We start from the raw sequence: 13,130 nt of genomic DNA, 5'->3' as shown, positions 1-13,130 counted from the left end.
TTGTAATTGCAAGCCTGAAATGAGTGTATATATATATTTCGGGATTGAGGGGGAGTGTTGAGATAGATTTCATCCTCCATTGATAAGGACAATCCGTTTTAAGAGAAAGCATGTACTTTTAAACTCTTCAAGTTCCCAATGTGGATCATGCTAGCAAATGTTAAAGTCCCAAGTAAAGTGTTGATTTAAGTTTAACACACTACTACAAAATTTGTGATTAACTAATGACATATATTCGACAAATGCAAGAAACATTGCAAGAAACACATTCATTAACAGATTAAAAACCAGGACATTCTACAAGACAGCGACACACGTTAGACATCACTTCATTTCCAATTAACAGACACACCACAGTACCACACCATAACTAGTAAAACCAGAGAGAAACAAGATTACAAGACCCTAACCAGAGATGTCAATAGATTTAGCATTAGGCTTCTTAACTTCTTCTTTAGGAACAGTAACAGTCAACACCCCATTTTCCATACTAGCTTTGACTTCATCAACTTTAGCATTTTCAGGTAACCGAAACCTTCTAACAAACTTCCCACTACTTCTTTCCACACGATGCCACTTGTCAGTCTTCTCTTCAGTATCACGGTTTCTTTCACCACTTATTTGAAGTACTTTCCCTTCTTCAACTTCAACTTTCACTTCTTCCTTTTTTAGCCCTGGTACGTCAGCTTTGAATACATGTGCATTTGGGGTTTCTTTCCAGTCTATTTTAGCATGGGCCATTGCTGTTGTTTCGTTTGGGAAATTTTGAGAAAGTGATCGGTTGTTGGAGTTGGGGTTAGTTAATGGGAAACCTTCGAATGGGTCAAAGATGTCTAGGGAGAATGGGTCGAAAACGTTTGATCTGCGACCAAAGAAGCTTGGAATGATCGACATGTTTGATGAGAAAATTGAGATTGAGATGAGCTGATTTGATGATGATCCGTGCTGTGAGTGGTGGATTTGGGGGTAAGTTTTATAGCGTGGTTAGAAAATTCTGGATGTTTCGAGTTTCTGAAATTTTCAACATATTTGGAATGTTCTAGCGATGTCTGGAATTTTCGCTATTTCCGGAATGTTCTAGCGATTTAATTCTGGAGTCTGGACCAATGCTATTCCGTTTTGAAGAATTTTGAGTCTCGTTCAAATAACGCCCGGTCCATGAAAATTAGGCACTTATGAGGTTATGACTTATGACTTTATGACCCGTCAAATGACCAGTGTTCCCCCGTGATGTTTAGACGATTTTACTAGGTTTAATTGGGCACTCATCAAATTGGATTGGGCAACTCCCAAAAAAAAAAAATTTTACAAGTTTGTCATCAAAGTCAAGGCCCAACAACCAATTCAACCGGTCTCGCCATAACGAAATTTCCGGGTCGTTCTAGTGTACACTCAAACGGGCTCAAACAATACCACCATGTCGTTCTAGTGTACATCCATGCGGTTTGAGCCTGTCGTTTGAGAATTGGCTCCTGAAATCTCCATGGAATAGTCTGATCGTTTTGTTTGAGTGTACACTCAAACGGTACCACCATATCGTTTGAGTGTATACTCAAACGGCTTCAACATATCGTTTGGTATCACATGCAAGCTAAAAGTGGGTATGGCTGGGTCGTTTGGGGTTTCTATGGGGTAACCTGGGGGAGTCGTTTGGACTAAAATAATTGAAAAGTTCTAAATCAAGAAAATTCCTGATTAACCAATGATTAGCCGGATTAACCAATAAAAATTGATTACATAAACACCAATTACATTTTTCTTATACATAAACACCGAACACTTTTCTTATAATACAAAATCATTAATCAATCATAATTGTACAATAATTTATTTAAACAATTATCTACAAAATTGAATTAGTAATGATCAATTATCAACACATCACAATTGAATTAGCAAAATTGAAATCCGATTTAAAAAATTGGGTTAGAAACAACACAATTAGTTGCACCAACACAATTACATGCATTTTGTAATATTTATCTAGTATGACATAGTATCTATATAACCAAGTTAAAACATATAATCAAACATGCCAAAATCTAAAATAATAATTTATTTTATATCTAAACTTGTTATTTTTTATTTTTTATTTTCAATTGTGAATCATAAACTAGTTTGGCGTTTAGGGTTCAGGGATTTACAAATATCGTACCAACATATTTCACTCAATTATTATTCAAAATAATAATTTATTTTATATCTAAACTTGTTATTTTTTATTTTCTTTTTCAAATTGTAAATCATAAACTAGTTTAGGGGTTTCAGGTTCAGGGTTTACAAATTTCGTACCAACATATTTTACTTAATTATTCAAAATAATAATTTGTTTTATATCTAAACTTGTTATTTTCCATTTTCTTTTTCAAATTGTGAATCATAAACTAGTTTGAAGATTTGGGGTTTAGGGTTTAGGGTTTAAGGTTCAGGGTTTATAAATTTTGTACCAACATATTTCACTCAATTATTCAAAATAATAATTTGTTTTATATCTAAACTTGTTATTTTTTATTTTCTTTTTCAAATTGTGAATCATAAACTAGTTTGGGGGTTTGGGATTTGGGGTTTAGAGTTTAGGGTTTACAAATTTCGTACCAACATATTTCACTTAATTATTCGAAATAATAATTTGTTTTATATCTAAACTTGTTATTTTTCATTTTCTTTTTCAAATTGTGAATCATAAACTAGTTTGGGGTTTAGGGTTTACAAATTTCGTTCCGACATAAAAAAAATTTATTTCAAACATATTTCACTAAATTATCCAAATCTAAAACAATAATTTGTTTTATATCTAAACTTTTTATTTTCAAAAAAAAAAATCAATTGTGAATAATAAACTAGTTTGGGGTTTAGGGTTTAGGGTTTACAAACATATTTCACTCAATTATTCAAAATATATCAAAATTTTAAATATCTCTACATAGAATACTCAAGTTTCTTATTTACTCCTTACTCCTTTTTTCATACTCAATCAAATACTCAAGTTTCTCATTTACTCCTTACTATTTTCATACTCAATCAAAACCCAATCAAAATCCTAAATGGAACACGAAGATGAAGAAGAAGCATTTGAGGTAATGCTTGAGGTGCAACAACAAATTAGATAATGAGAAAATATAAGAAATGTTAAAGGTGAAGAACAACCAATAGAAAGTGAAGAAGTGGCAAAAAATGTTGAAGGTGAAGGTGAAGAAGTTCAAGAAATAGAAGATGCGACTAGTCGAGCAAATGAGATTCCGAAAAATTGTCGACGACAAAGACAAGCAAACCTAAATAATGAGGTAACACTTTATTAGAATGAATACAAAATACTTGATTGATTGAATTAATTAATTAATCTACAAAAGAGCATTGATTAGAATGAATGCAAAACACTTGATTTAATGAATGAATGAATACAAAATACTTGAATGAATGAATCAACAACACCTCTGGGTCGTTTGGGGACTCTCGCAACCAACATGGCTAGGTCGTTTGGACCCCCTATGGAACTACATGACTAGGTCGTTTAGAAATACTATTGCCCGATGTGGCTGGGTCGTTTGGACCCTCTATGGAACTACATGACTAGGTCGTTTAGGAACCTTATTGGCCGATGTGGATGGGTCGTTATTTTGATGTAATTTGTAATTTGTAAATTCATTTTGACATGTTATTTTGATATAATTTAGAGCAAGTGTAATTTGATTTTATTTTTATGTTATTTGGAAATAATGTTTGGTCTTTTATTTAATTTGATTTGGAAATCGAGTGATCAACTAAGTTGATTCGGACGGCAATCGAGTGATTTGAAAATAATGTTCGTATGTTGTCAATATGATATTTTGATGTAATTTGGATTATGTCTAATTTGATTTGATTTTATACCCCAAACGACATGGTCAAATCATTTTACCTTTAAACCAAACAATCTGGGCCGGTCATTTGACCTTTGAACCAAATGATCTAAAATGGTTGTTTGACCTTTAAGCCAAATGGTCTGAGATGGTTGTTTGAGAATAGTTCTCTATTTTTTTCAGGAAACGATCTGAGCTTGTCATTTGGGAATTCTAAGGAACAATGTGGCTGGGTCGTTTGAGAATTCAAAGGGACGACATGGCTGGGTCGTTTGGACAAAAAAAATTTAGAATTTCATTTTGTTTTTACAACACTTTCATATCCATACAACCACATAAATATCCATTCATTCCAAAATTCATTTATTCAAATAACAACAAATTTCACTTAGCATCTATTCATTCCAAAATCAAAATTCAGTCATTCCAATCACCACACAAACATCCATTCATTCCAAAATTCATTCATTCTAGTAACAACAAATTCCACTTAATATCCATTCATTCCAAAATCAAAATTCATTCATTCCAATCGAAATTCATTCATTTAATCCATCTATTCCTTCCAAAGTTACAAATTACAAAGTTACAAATCCTAAACTGAAACAAATCATGAATTATAACGTCCACCACTGTACTTGCACCTAGTCAAGTTGTACGCCTGTTTGAAGGAGGACCTTGCTTCCTCTGGAATATTATCCCCAGCCAATTGCAGACCTCTCTCTAGCATGCGATTAGTTTCATCGGTGATGTTATTCTGTCGAAAAAAGGGAAATCAAGATAAGTTACCAATTGAATGCAAAAAATCACAATTATAGAAACTCAATTAAAAATCACAATACTCACAATCGGTGTACAGTTGGGAAGTGCCTCTAGGAAGAAATTAATGGGAGCACGCTCAGGGTTTACCAATCGAATGTGAAAATTTCTCGCATACCAAATCATGTAGTTTAGATGACACTCCTATGGATAAAACGAGATAGGTCCTCGATTGCAGGGTTAGATCACGTGATTCTGCCATGACTCCCAGTAAGTTGGCCCAATATTGATCCATCTCACCTCATACCCGCGTCCTGCTACAGTTCTTGTCCTCCAATTTGGTGTTGCAGGATCTAGGGGTATAAGTTGCACATGACCCCAACTAATGCACAACCCTTGCGACAACGTAAAGCTCGACAATATTGAAAAAACATATCAATCCCTCAAAAAATACAATGTCATCGATCGGGCTTGTAGCTCTGACATTATTGTAGGGATGCCAATTAACCTGAAACAAAATCAAATGTGTCATTAACAACTCCAATGATCAATTTCTAAAAAAATATATATATATAAAAAAACTTAAATACTTACATTGAAACAATTCATATTATCAAGTATCACTCGATAATACTACAATGCATGCGTTGTATCGTCATAGTGCAAAGCGATTACTGAGTGTCTATGAGCACGCATATGAGACAAGTTATAGTCCATGTTTGGGTTGGCCTGAATACCGGGAAGTACTCATAGATCCACGCCTATATATATATATATATACACACACACACACACACACAAATAGTTAACATATTGATAGAGTAATAAAATTAACATTAAAAATAATCTCTAAAATACTAAAGTTTTACCTGTAGAAGAGTCATATAGCCTATAACCCCTCTCACCTTCACACATGTGGCAGCCCTACCTAAGACCTCTATACAAAAACACCAAAATTGCTGCACCCCATGCACTCTCCTATCTCACTGAATTTCAACAACGGCCTCAAATAACATAGAGGTACTCCAGTCCCAGACTTGTCAGTAAAAACGGCACATCCAAAGAAAAACAAGATAAAAGCTCTAACAGCCCGTTAGACTTCCTACAAACTCGAGGCCTTTTCCACCACTTTCCCAGCAACATTACATATGGGCTTATCATGAACCTTGTTAGCAAAATGCTTTCAGGAGGAATTCCAGCCTTACTTTTGAAGTGAACTTGTTAGCTTCCATCTCCACCTTAATCAAAGAAATGGGGAGACCCAGAGCACAGTGTAAGAGATTTACCGATTGATGTAAGTTTAACTCACTATCCCCTTGCACCGCTCTTCCTCTAACTGTGACTCCTCAGATTTGCACAACATCGTCCAAAGTCACAGTCATCTCCCCAAATGGCATATGGAAGGTGTTGGTCTCTGGAAGCCACCTCTCCACAAACGCAGAGACCAATGGTGGATCCATATGCTCGTGATAACTTAATACGAGATCATACAACCCAGTCATTCTCAGCTCGTGGGTAAATCTCGGAGACTTTCAAAAGTCATTCATGAAATCCCATTGTCACAACTTCGCTAAGTGTGAAACACACTTCAACGCTCTGCGATCCTCCTGAAACAACCAAGCATGCATTATACTAAATGAGCAGAAACAAAAGATTTTGTAAAAGAAAATCAAAGTACTAAAGAAAATTAAAATATTACCCTCTTCTCCCAAACATCGCGAGCGACATGCACCGCATAGTCATACAACAGCTCTGACTCATATGGGCCACCCCCATACTCACCTCTTTTGAACTCCAAATCATTATTGGATTTTCTCACAAAATCCAATACTAAAGGTGCTTCTTCCACTGGTGGTACGACTTCTACCACATTTTCTTCCACATAATCATCCTGCTCCTCCTCCTCCTCCTCCTCATCCGCATTGGCATCCTCTTCATCACCCTCCTCTTCCCCCTCCTCACCCTCCTCATCACTCTCCTCTTCCCCTTCCTCACCCTCCTCATCACTATCCTCTTCCACTATACTCTTCCCATGATCCATATTTACATCTAAACCTACATTGTTATCGCTATCAACACTATCTTCACTCAGAACTTCAGGAACCTCAGGAACCTTAGGAACCTCTTTTTCTTTGTGGTCCCCTCTACGCGATGATGTCGTGGTGCCCTATCCCCTTTTTCTCTTTCTTTCAGCCGCGTCACCACTAGAGGAACCACCGCCAAACAACTTCTTCACACCTTTTAATATAGTTTTCTCTACATTTTTCACATTCTTTAATCGAGGACCCATTGCTACAAAGAAAAATAAAACAAGTATTAGTAACTATAATAAGTTTAATCAAATATAAATCATTTCGAGCTAAATTACAATTATTTCGACATTACAAGTGCCACAAAAATCCCAACAAGAATTACTTCACAACGAAACAAATGCCATAATTGGTATACCACTAAGATTATTAAAAGAAAAATCAAATACCATTAAATTCAAACAATTTCCAATATCATTCATCTTGAGACCTACTTTGAGTAACATAGATATTAGGACATAAACTTTCTTCCCAGAATTTTCGATCAAGAAGGCAGGATTTATCTCAAACAACCGTCCATTATCCTTTTTACTGCAACCCAATTTTTCAAGAAAACACATCATGTCATGCATTCTACTCCAATCATATACACTTCCATATGACAAATGCCCCACAAACCAATCATTACTAACCCCTAGACCCTTCAACTTCTCAAGAACTCTGACAAAATCCTCATTAACACCACCAACCAATAGCGATGGACTACAACTTACTAACTTAACAACAGTAGGTGCACTCAAAGTCTCAAACCCAATTTTTCATAACCCTGAAGTTTCAAAGCCAAGACTCCCTCACTGTACCTAAAAATATCTTTCACCTCTTTATACATTCTACCGATTTTATTATTCATCTTGCATTGTATAATAATCAACAATAAAAACCACAAATTGCATTGTATAATAATCAACAATAGAAACCACAAATTATTCAACAATACAAAGAATATTCAAGAATATTAAAAAAAAAACATTCAAATGACATCACTAGGTCATTTGAATGTTTTTTTTTTAATATTCTTGAATATTCTTTGTATTGTTGAATAATTTGTGGTTTCTATTGTTGATTATTATACAATGCAATTTTCAAACGACCTCACTAGGTCTTTGGGCCATTTCCAAAATGGCTTCACTGAGTTGTTTGGTGCATCTTCAAAACGACCTCACTGGGTCATTTCAATGTTTCTCAAACAATACTTCGTTTTGTATAATAATCAACAATAGAAACCACAAATTATTCAACAATAACAAGTTATATAATTGATTCACAAAATACCTGTAGTAGACGAGTGTTGCCCAAGAGAGAAAACGAGTGTTGTCCAAACTCAAATTAGATGAGAGCAGACGAGTGTTTTTAACAATGCCGCTTTCTTAACAATAGTTCACATTCTTAACAACCCAAACTCGAATTAAAATGGTAAGAAAAGGTACGGTTTTTTGTTTTTGATTTTTGGTTGCGAGTGCACGAGAGAGATGATACCGGTTGAAAAGGTTTTCCCGGTTATGCGCGATTTAGATGGGGTGTATTGGGCTTTCTTTTGGACTTCGTTGTTTGGGCTTAGGCTGAAGGCTGCCCAATCTAATTCATGTGGTGCCCAATACCACATGAATTAGATTCCATTATCCAAAAACTAGTGGGTGCTTGGGTCGGACCCATGGTGTAGTTTTGCCAAAGGAAACTTTGTTAGGTTACCGTGTGTCTGCAACTCTGTAATGCACTCAATCAAGCTAAATTGAACTACATTGATCAAGCTAAATTGATTATTGAAACTGAACTCTGTAGATGGAACTATAAGAATAAGACCGTAAACATATTAGAGTTAGTCTGATTAAAAGGTTGAAAATCAACTAGATTTTTAGAGTTAAGTCCTCAGTAACTTTGCCAATTTGTAATTCGTCCCCACTTCTTCCAATGTTAGTGTTTTGTCCCCATTTTCATAGCATGACCAATTCAGCAGTTGTTGACTTGACTCTGTCCAGTCAGTGCATGTCTAGTTACAAATGTACCCCTCCATAGGTAAAATGACCAAAAAGCCAATTGACTCTCTCAATACCAAATTCAATTCATTTGCCACATGGCATCATTAGATCTATTGAATCCAACGAACATAATTATTTTCCTAAATGACACTCACTACCCTTGCCTTCTTAAAATGACCAAACTACTCTCACTCATGCCCCCCCCCTTGCCATGTGTCATCATCCTGGCAAACCTCATCAACAGTCCAGAACATGTCATGCACAACACGTCTCCAACCAAGCCCATGTCCAAATATAAGTAAGGTGATTCTTCTAATTGATATAAACTCAATTAGAGGAGATTGAAGTGTCGAATGTGTTTAGTTGGAATACTATGATAAAGGGGCTAGCTGATTCTGGGAGAATGAAGGAAGCTAGAGGAATGTCTGATGAAATGGGTGTGAGAGATTGTGCGACTTGGAATTCTATGATGCCAGGTTATTTTCAAAATGGAGAAAGTGGGGAGACTTTAAATGTGTTGTATTAATGACGTGGGATTTTAGTTGTGAGCTTGATTGTCACAGCCCGAATTTCTAAACAACTACAAAGTGAATATTTTAAATATAAATATCTCAAACATCACTATGTTCAATTGTCTAAAAACTTAGGTGATAAGAGCCCAAAACTGTAGTTTTAACCCTGTAACAGTCATACTTTTAGACCAATTATGTGAGTAATAATTAAGAGTTAAATGATTTCGTGTTTTATGCATTTCGGTAAAAGTCCATTATGTGCATAAATGTGCCACTTTAGCGAGATAAAGGAGCAAAGGTCGGTTGCTAAGGAGTTCTGTGATTAAAGGCCAAGATTCAAGAAGACAAAGCCTCTGTAAAGCCCGGTCAAAAGATGAAGAGTCAAAGTCCACGCGGCGAAATAGTGCACAAAGTCAACAGAACTTCCGAAGACCATATCTTTGGACTCAGACCTCGGAATTGGGCCTACATTATGTCAAAACGACCGGCTCGGAAAGAGCTTTCCAATGGTCAAAGCCTTGATCCAATCAGAGGAGCAGAAGTGGACGAAAAGTCTGTTGAAGCCAACTGCAGCTGAAGAGGCCTTTTTGGACTGAAAGTATTGGGTTTTGGGCCTGATTCTCTAGCCCAAAACATGGCTCCAAGCCCATGCACGATTTTTGGATCTGAAAGTATAAAAACCAAAGATTAGCTCTTTGTTAATGGTAGCTAGTTAGACCTAAAACCATATAGATAATTCTAGATCTAGTTTTCAGTAGATTAATTAAGTTTTAGTTCCATTTTCAATTCTTGTTTTAGATTAAGTCTTTGAATCATTGTTCTTGATTGATTAGATAAATAAAATAGTTATTTTGTCAATTTCGATTTTTGTCATCTCAATTTATAGATCTAGTTTTAATTCTTGTTGATTATCATTTCGTAGTTTAAGTAGATTGAAACATTGTTAGTTAATTTAGTTAAGTTAGAATTTTAATAGTATGTTTAGTTTTAATTTAATCGGAAATGATTGTGTAATGATTCTAGGCTAAACCTCCATTAGATGGGGTTGAGAAGCCTTGATGAAAGCTTGATTCCGATTATCGTAGAGTCGTCGTAAATTCCTTTCCACTCTAGAAACGATTAGTTCACCATGAGAATGGGTTTAATCGTTCACATGCTAGTTATGAATTGGTAGGATTGCCATGTGTAATTAGGGATTAAGAGTAACCATATTGTTCTGCGAAGCAGTTCAATTCGGATTACGATGATTCGTCGTTAGTAGGATTAAGTCGAGTTAAGGTGGAATCAATCCCCCTATAACTCTTTATCATAGAATCAACGTAGCATTCCCATAGTTGTTCTAATAGTCGACTAGTTGCATCTTGTTGGTAGTTGCATCGTAGTCAAGTTGCCATTCGTAAATCTCTCATCAGACTTTAGAGTAAGAGTACTTATACGAAGAGAACATTAACATGCGGAAGGACTAGGAGTGGAACGAATCACTCTACTCCACTATATCTCATAGGATTGAGAGTAGAAACTTTGATAAAATATAGGCAGCATAAGATAGTTTTAGTTTACTTACGTTTTGAGTTCATCGTTCATTTCGTAGGTAAACTATTAAATTTTATATTTTATCAAATGGCGCCGCTACCATCTTAGTTGCACTTTAGCATTGTTATCATAGTAGAATTAGTCATTTTTAAGTCCCATTCAACCCACCCACCCTCGTTTGATTCATACTGTGGTTATCCGTTTTTAGCGTTGAAAAATTCGACAAAATTACACTGAAGCGATCGATCGCGCTTATAAGGAGCGCACTGCTACTAGCCTATAACTGCTGAACACCGAGCGACCGCCTATACTTTGGAACACCTGCTAGCGACTATAGCCCCTTTGTGGAAGCGACCATACTAAAAAAACTTTGGAATTTCAAGTTACACGGAGCGACCAGCGCCTATCTATCGCACCGCACCCTAAGCCAAATTTTCGAATTTCTCTGAGGTTTGTTTTGAACTTTGATTTTTTAAGTTTTTCAGTGTTCTAACTTGTTATTTACACTGAACACGCGTAAACAAGACGCTATTCATAAGCGAAGCAAGGACGCTATCAGGTATTCCTTTCTTCCATACCTCGCATCTCCATTTAGAGGTTCATACTAATATATCAAGATTGTTTGGATTGTTGTCGTGTTTAGACTTAGACTTGCATGAGATTAAGGTGCGGTGGGAGAAAAACACCGAGCGTAATTAACCGTCAACGTCAACAAACAAATCTATCGAGTATACCAATCACTACACCTCTAGCTACTATTCCACCAACCACGCGGACATAATGGTGAAGAAATAGAGACTCCTCTCTCGACTTTTACAAAGCCTTGGCGATAGCCCTAAATCTTGCATCGTTCTAGCGGACCGATGGGAGATTTTGAATTCCCCAAACATATTTAATTTGTTACCCGTTTTCCATGGTTTAGACCATGAAAAACCTTACCAACTGTCGTGGGATTGAACAAGTCCTTACAACATTCCATCATCCTACGGTTGGTGCGGAATAAATTAAACCGAGGGTATTTCCCTTCACCTTAGCCGATAAAGGCGTCTTGGTTAGCGCGCAAAGCCTAACTCAATGGACTCGTGGGCTAAACTTGTTCAACTGTTTATGGAACATTTTTACCCCCCCTAAAGACGGATGAGATGCTTTCCAAGATTCATTTTTCCGACAAAATCCTCATGAATCATTTTTCGAGGCTTGGAATCGTTTCACCGATCCGCTTATTGAGTGTCCACACCATAACCTAGCAAAAAGACACGTTAGTTAGTGCCTTTTTCAAAGGACTTCAACATCACCATAAAGAAGTCCTTGACATAATGAATGGGGGTAGTTTCCTAAGTAAAGGAGCACCGGAGGCTTACAAATTTTTAGAAGATCAAACTAAACGTAATAACAATTGGGGGGGTAGTGATGATATCCCCGCGGCTTTGTTCTTCTTCAACAGTTAAGGCCGCCGGTATGTTTGAGATGAAACCCGATCTAGAACTTAAAAATTTAATTGAATCTCTAACTAAAAAGGTTGAGGCTATTTCTGTGCAACAAAAGCCTACCCCCGTCATGAATGTTAACTCCAACCCATGTAATGTCTGTTTGAGTCCTGAGCACCCTAACTCCTATTGTCCTTTCGCCTATGAACAACAACAATTAGAGCAAGATAATGTGTACTCCATTAATAACTATCCTATTCCTAATGCCCCATGGAGACAACATCCCAACTTTAGTTAGCGAAACAATCAACAAGTTTCACCTCCAGGGTCTAATAACCAAAATGTTAGGCAAGCGAACAACTATAATCAAGCTCCACCTAGGCAAGGCCAGGGACTAAGTTAGGGAAATTATAATAATTATAACAACCAAGCGCAACCACGACAAGGTTTAGCACAAGGTCAGGGTAATTATAATAGTTATAATACCAATAGAGGTATCGTTCCGGTTAACAATAGTAACTATCACAACCCACCCATAAATAATCAGCGTGAGATAGTTCGGTCGCCACCACTGTGACTACTACACCATCACATCCAGATCGTATAGACGCCTTTATACATGTTACCCAACAACTTTTCCAATCAATGACTCAGTCAAACCAACAGATCTTACAATCCATAAATCAAGGCATACAACAGTTAGCCCAAGAGAAAGCCAAACCAAAAGGCGTGTTTCAGGACAAGCGATACCCAACCCTAAAACAACAAACACAGCCTTTGAGGTAAACGGTAATACTAGTACGAAAATGACAATAGTAGGTGACCTGAATGCCATTACCACTCTCCGTTCTGGAAGAATGGTTGATAACAAAGTAACTATGCCTATAGTTACCCCATCAGTACTCCCTACACCGAATATCGAACTAGATACCGAAGTAGAAACTGAAGAGCCTACCACTGTAGAGGTACCAGTTAAACAACAAACTAAGAAACA

The 13,130-nt window shown here is 36.5% G+C and overlaps 1 protein-coding gene across 1 annotated transcript; it reads right to left on the bottom strand.

The window, feature by feature from the left end:
- Positions 1 to 254: 254 nt before the first annotated feature.
- On the bottom strand, positions 255 to 990 carry LOC147486463 (17.8 kDa class I heat shock protein-like). The gene has a single exon (XM_086572712.1). The coding sequence runs from the start codon at positions 892 to 894 to the stop codon at positions 406 to 408; it is 489 nt and encodes a 162-aa protein (XP_086428838.1). The 5' UTR covers positions 895 to 990; the 3' UTR covers positions 255 to 405.
- Positions 991 to 13,130: the final 12,140 nt, after the last annotated feature.

The sequence above is a fragment of the Coptis chinensis genome, chromosome 7 (genome assembly GCF_015680905.1).
Source record: "Coptis chinensis isolate HL-2020 chromosome 7, ASM1568090v1, whole genome shotgun sequence".
In the NCBI taxonomy this organism is placed as follows: domain Eukaryota; kingdom Viridiplantae; phylum Streptophyta; class Magnoliopsida; order Ranunculales; family Ranunculaceae; genus Coptis; species Coptis chinensis.
Note: the sequence above shows the minus strand (reverse complement) of the source record. Positions and strands in the feature narration are given on the sequence as shown.

What these genes read in the sequence shown, in the direction of transcription:
- LOC147486463 (XM_086572712.1), bottom strand. Translation starts at nt 894, where the DNA reads ATGTCGATCATTCCAAGCTTCTTTGGTCGCAGATCAAACGTTTTCGAC.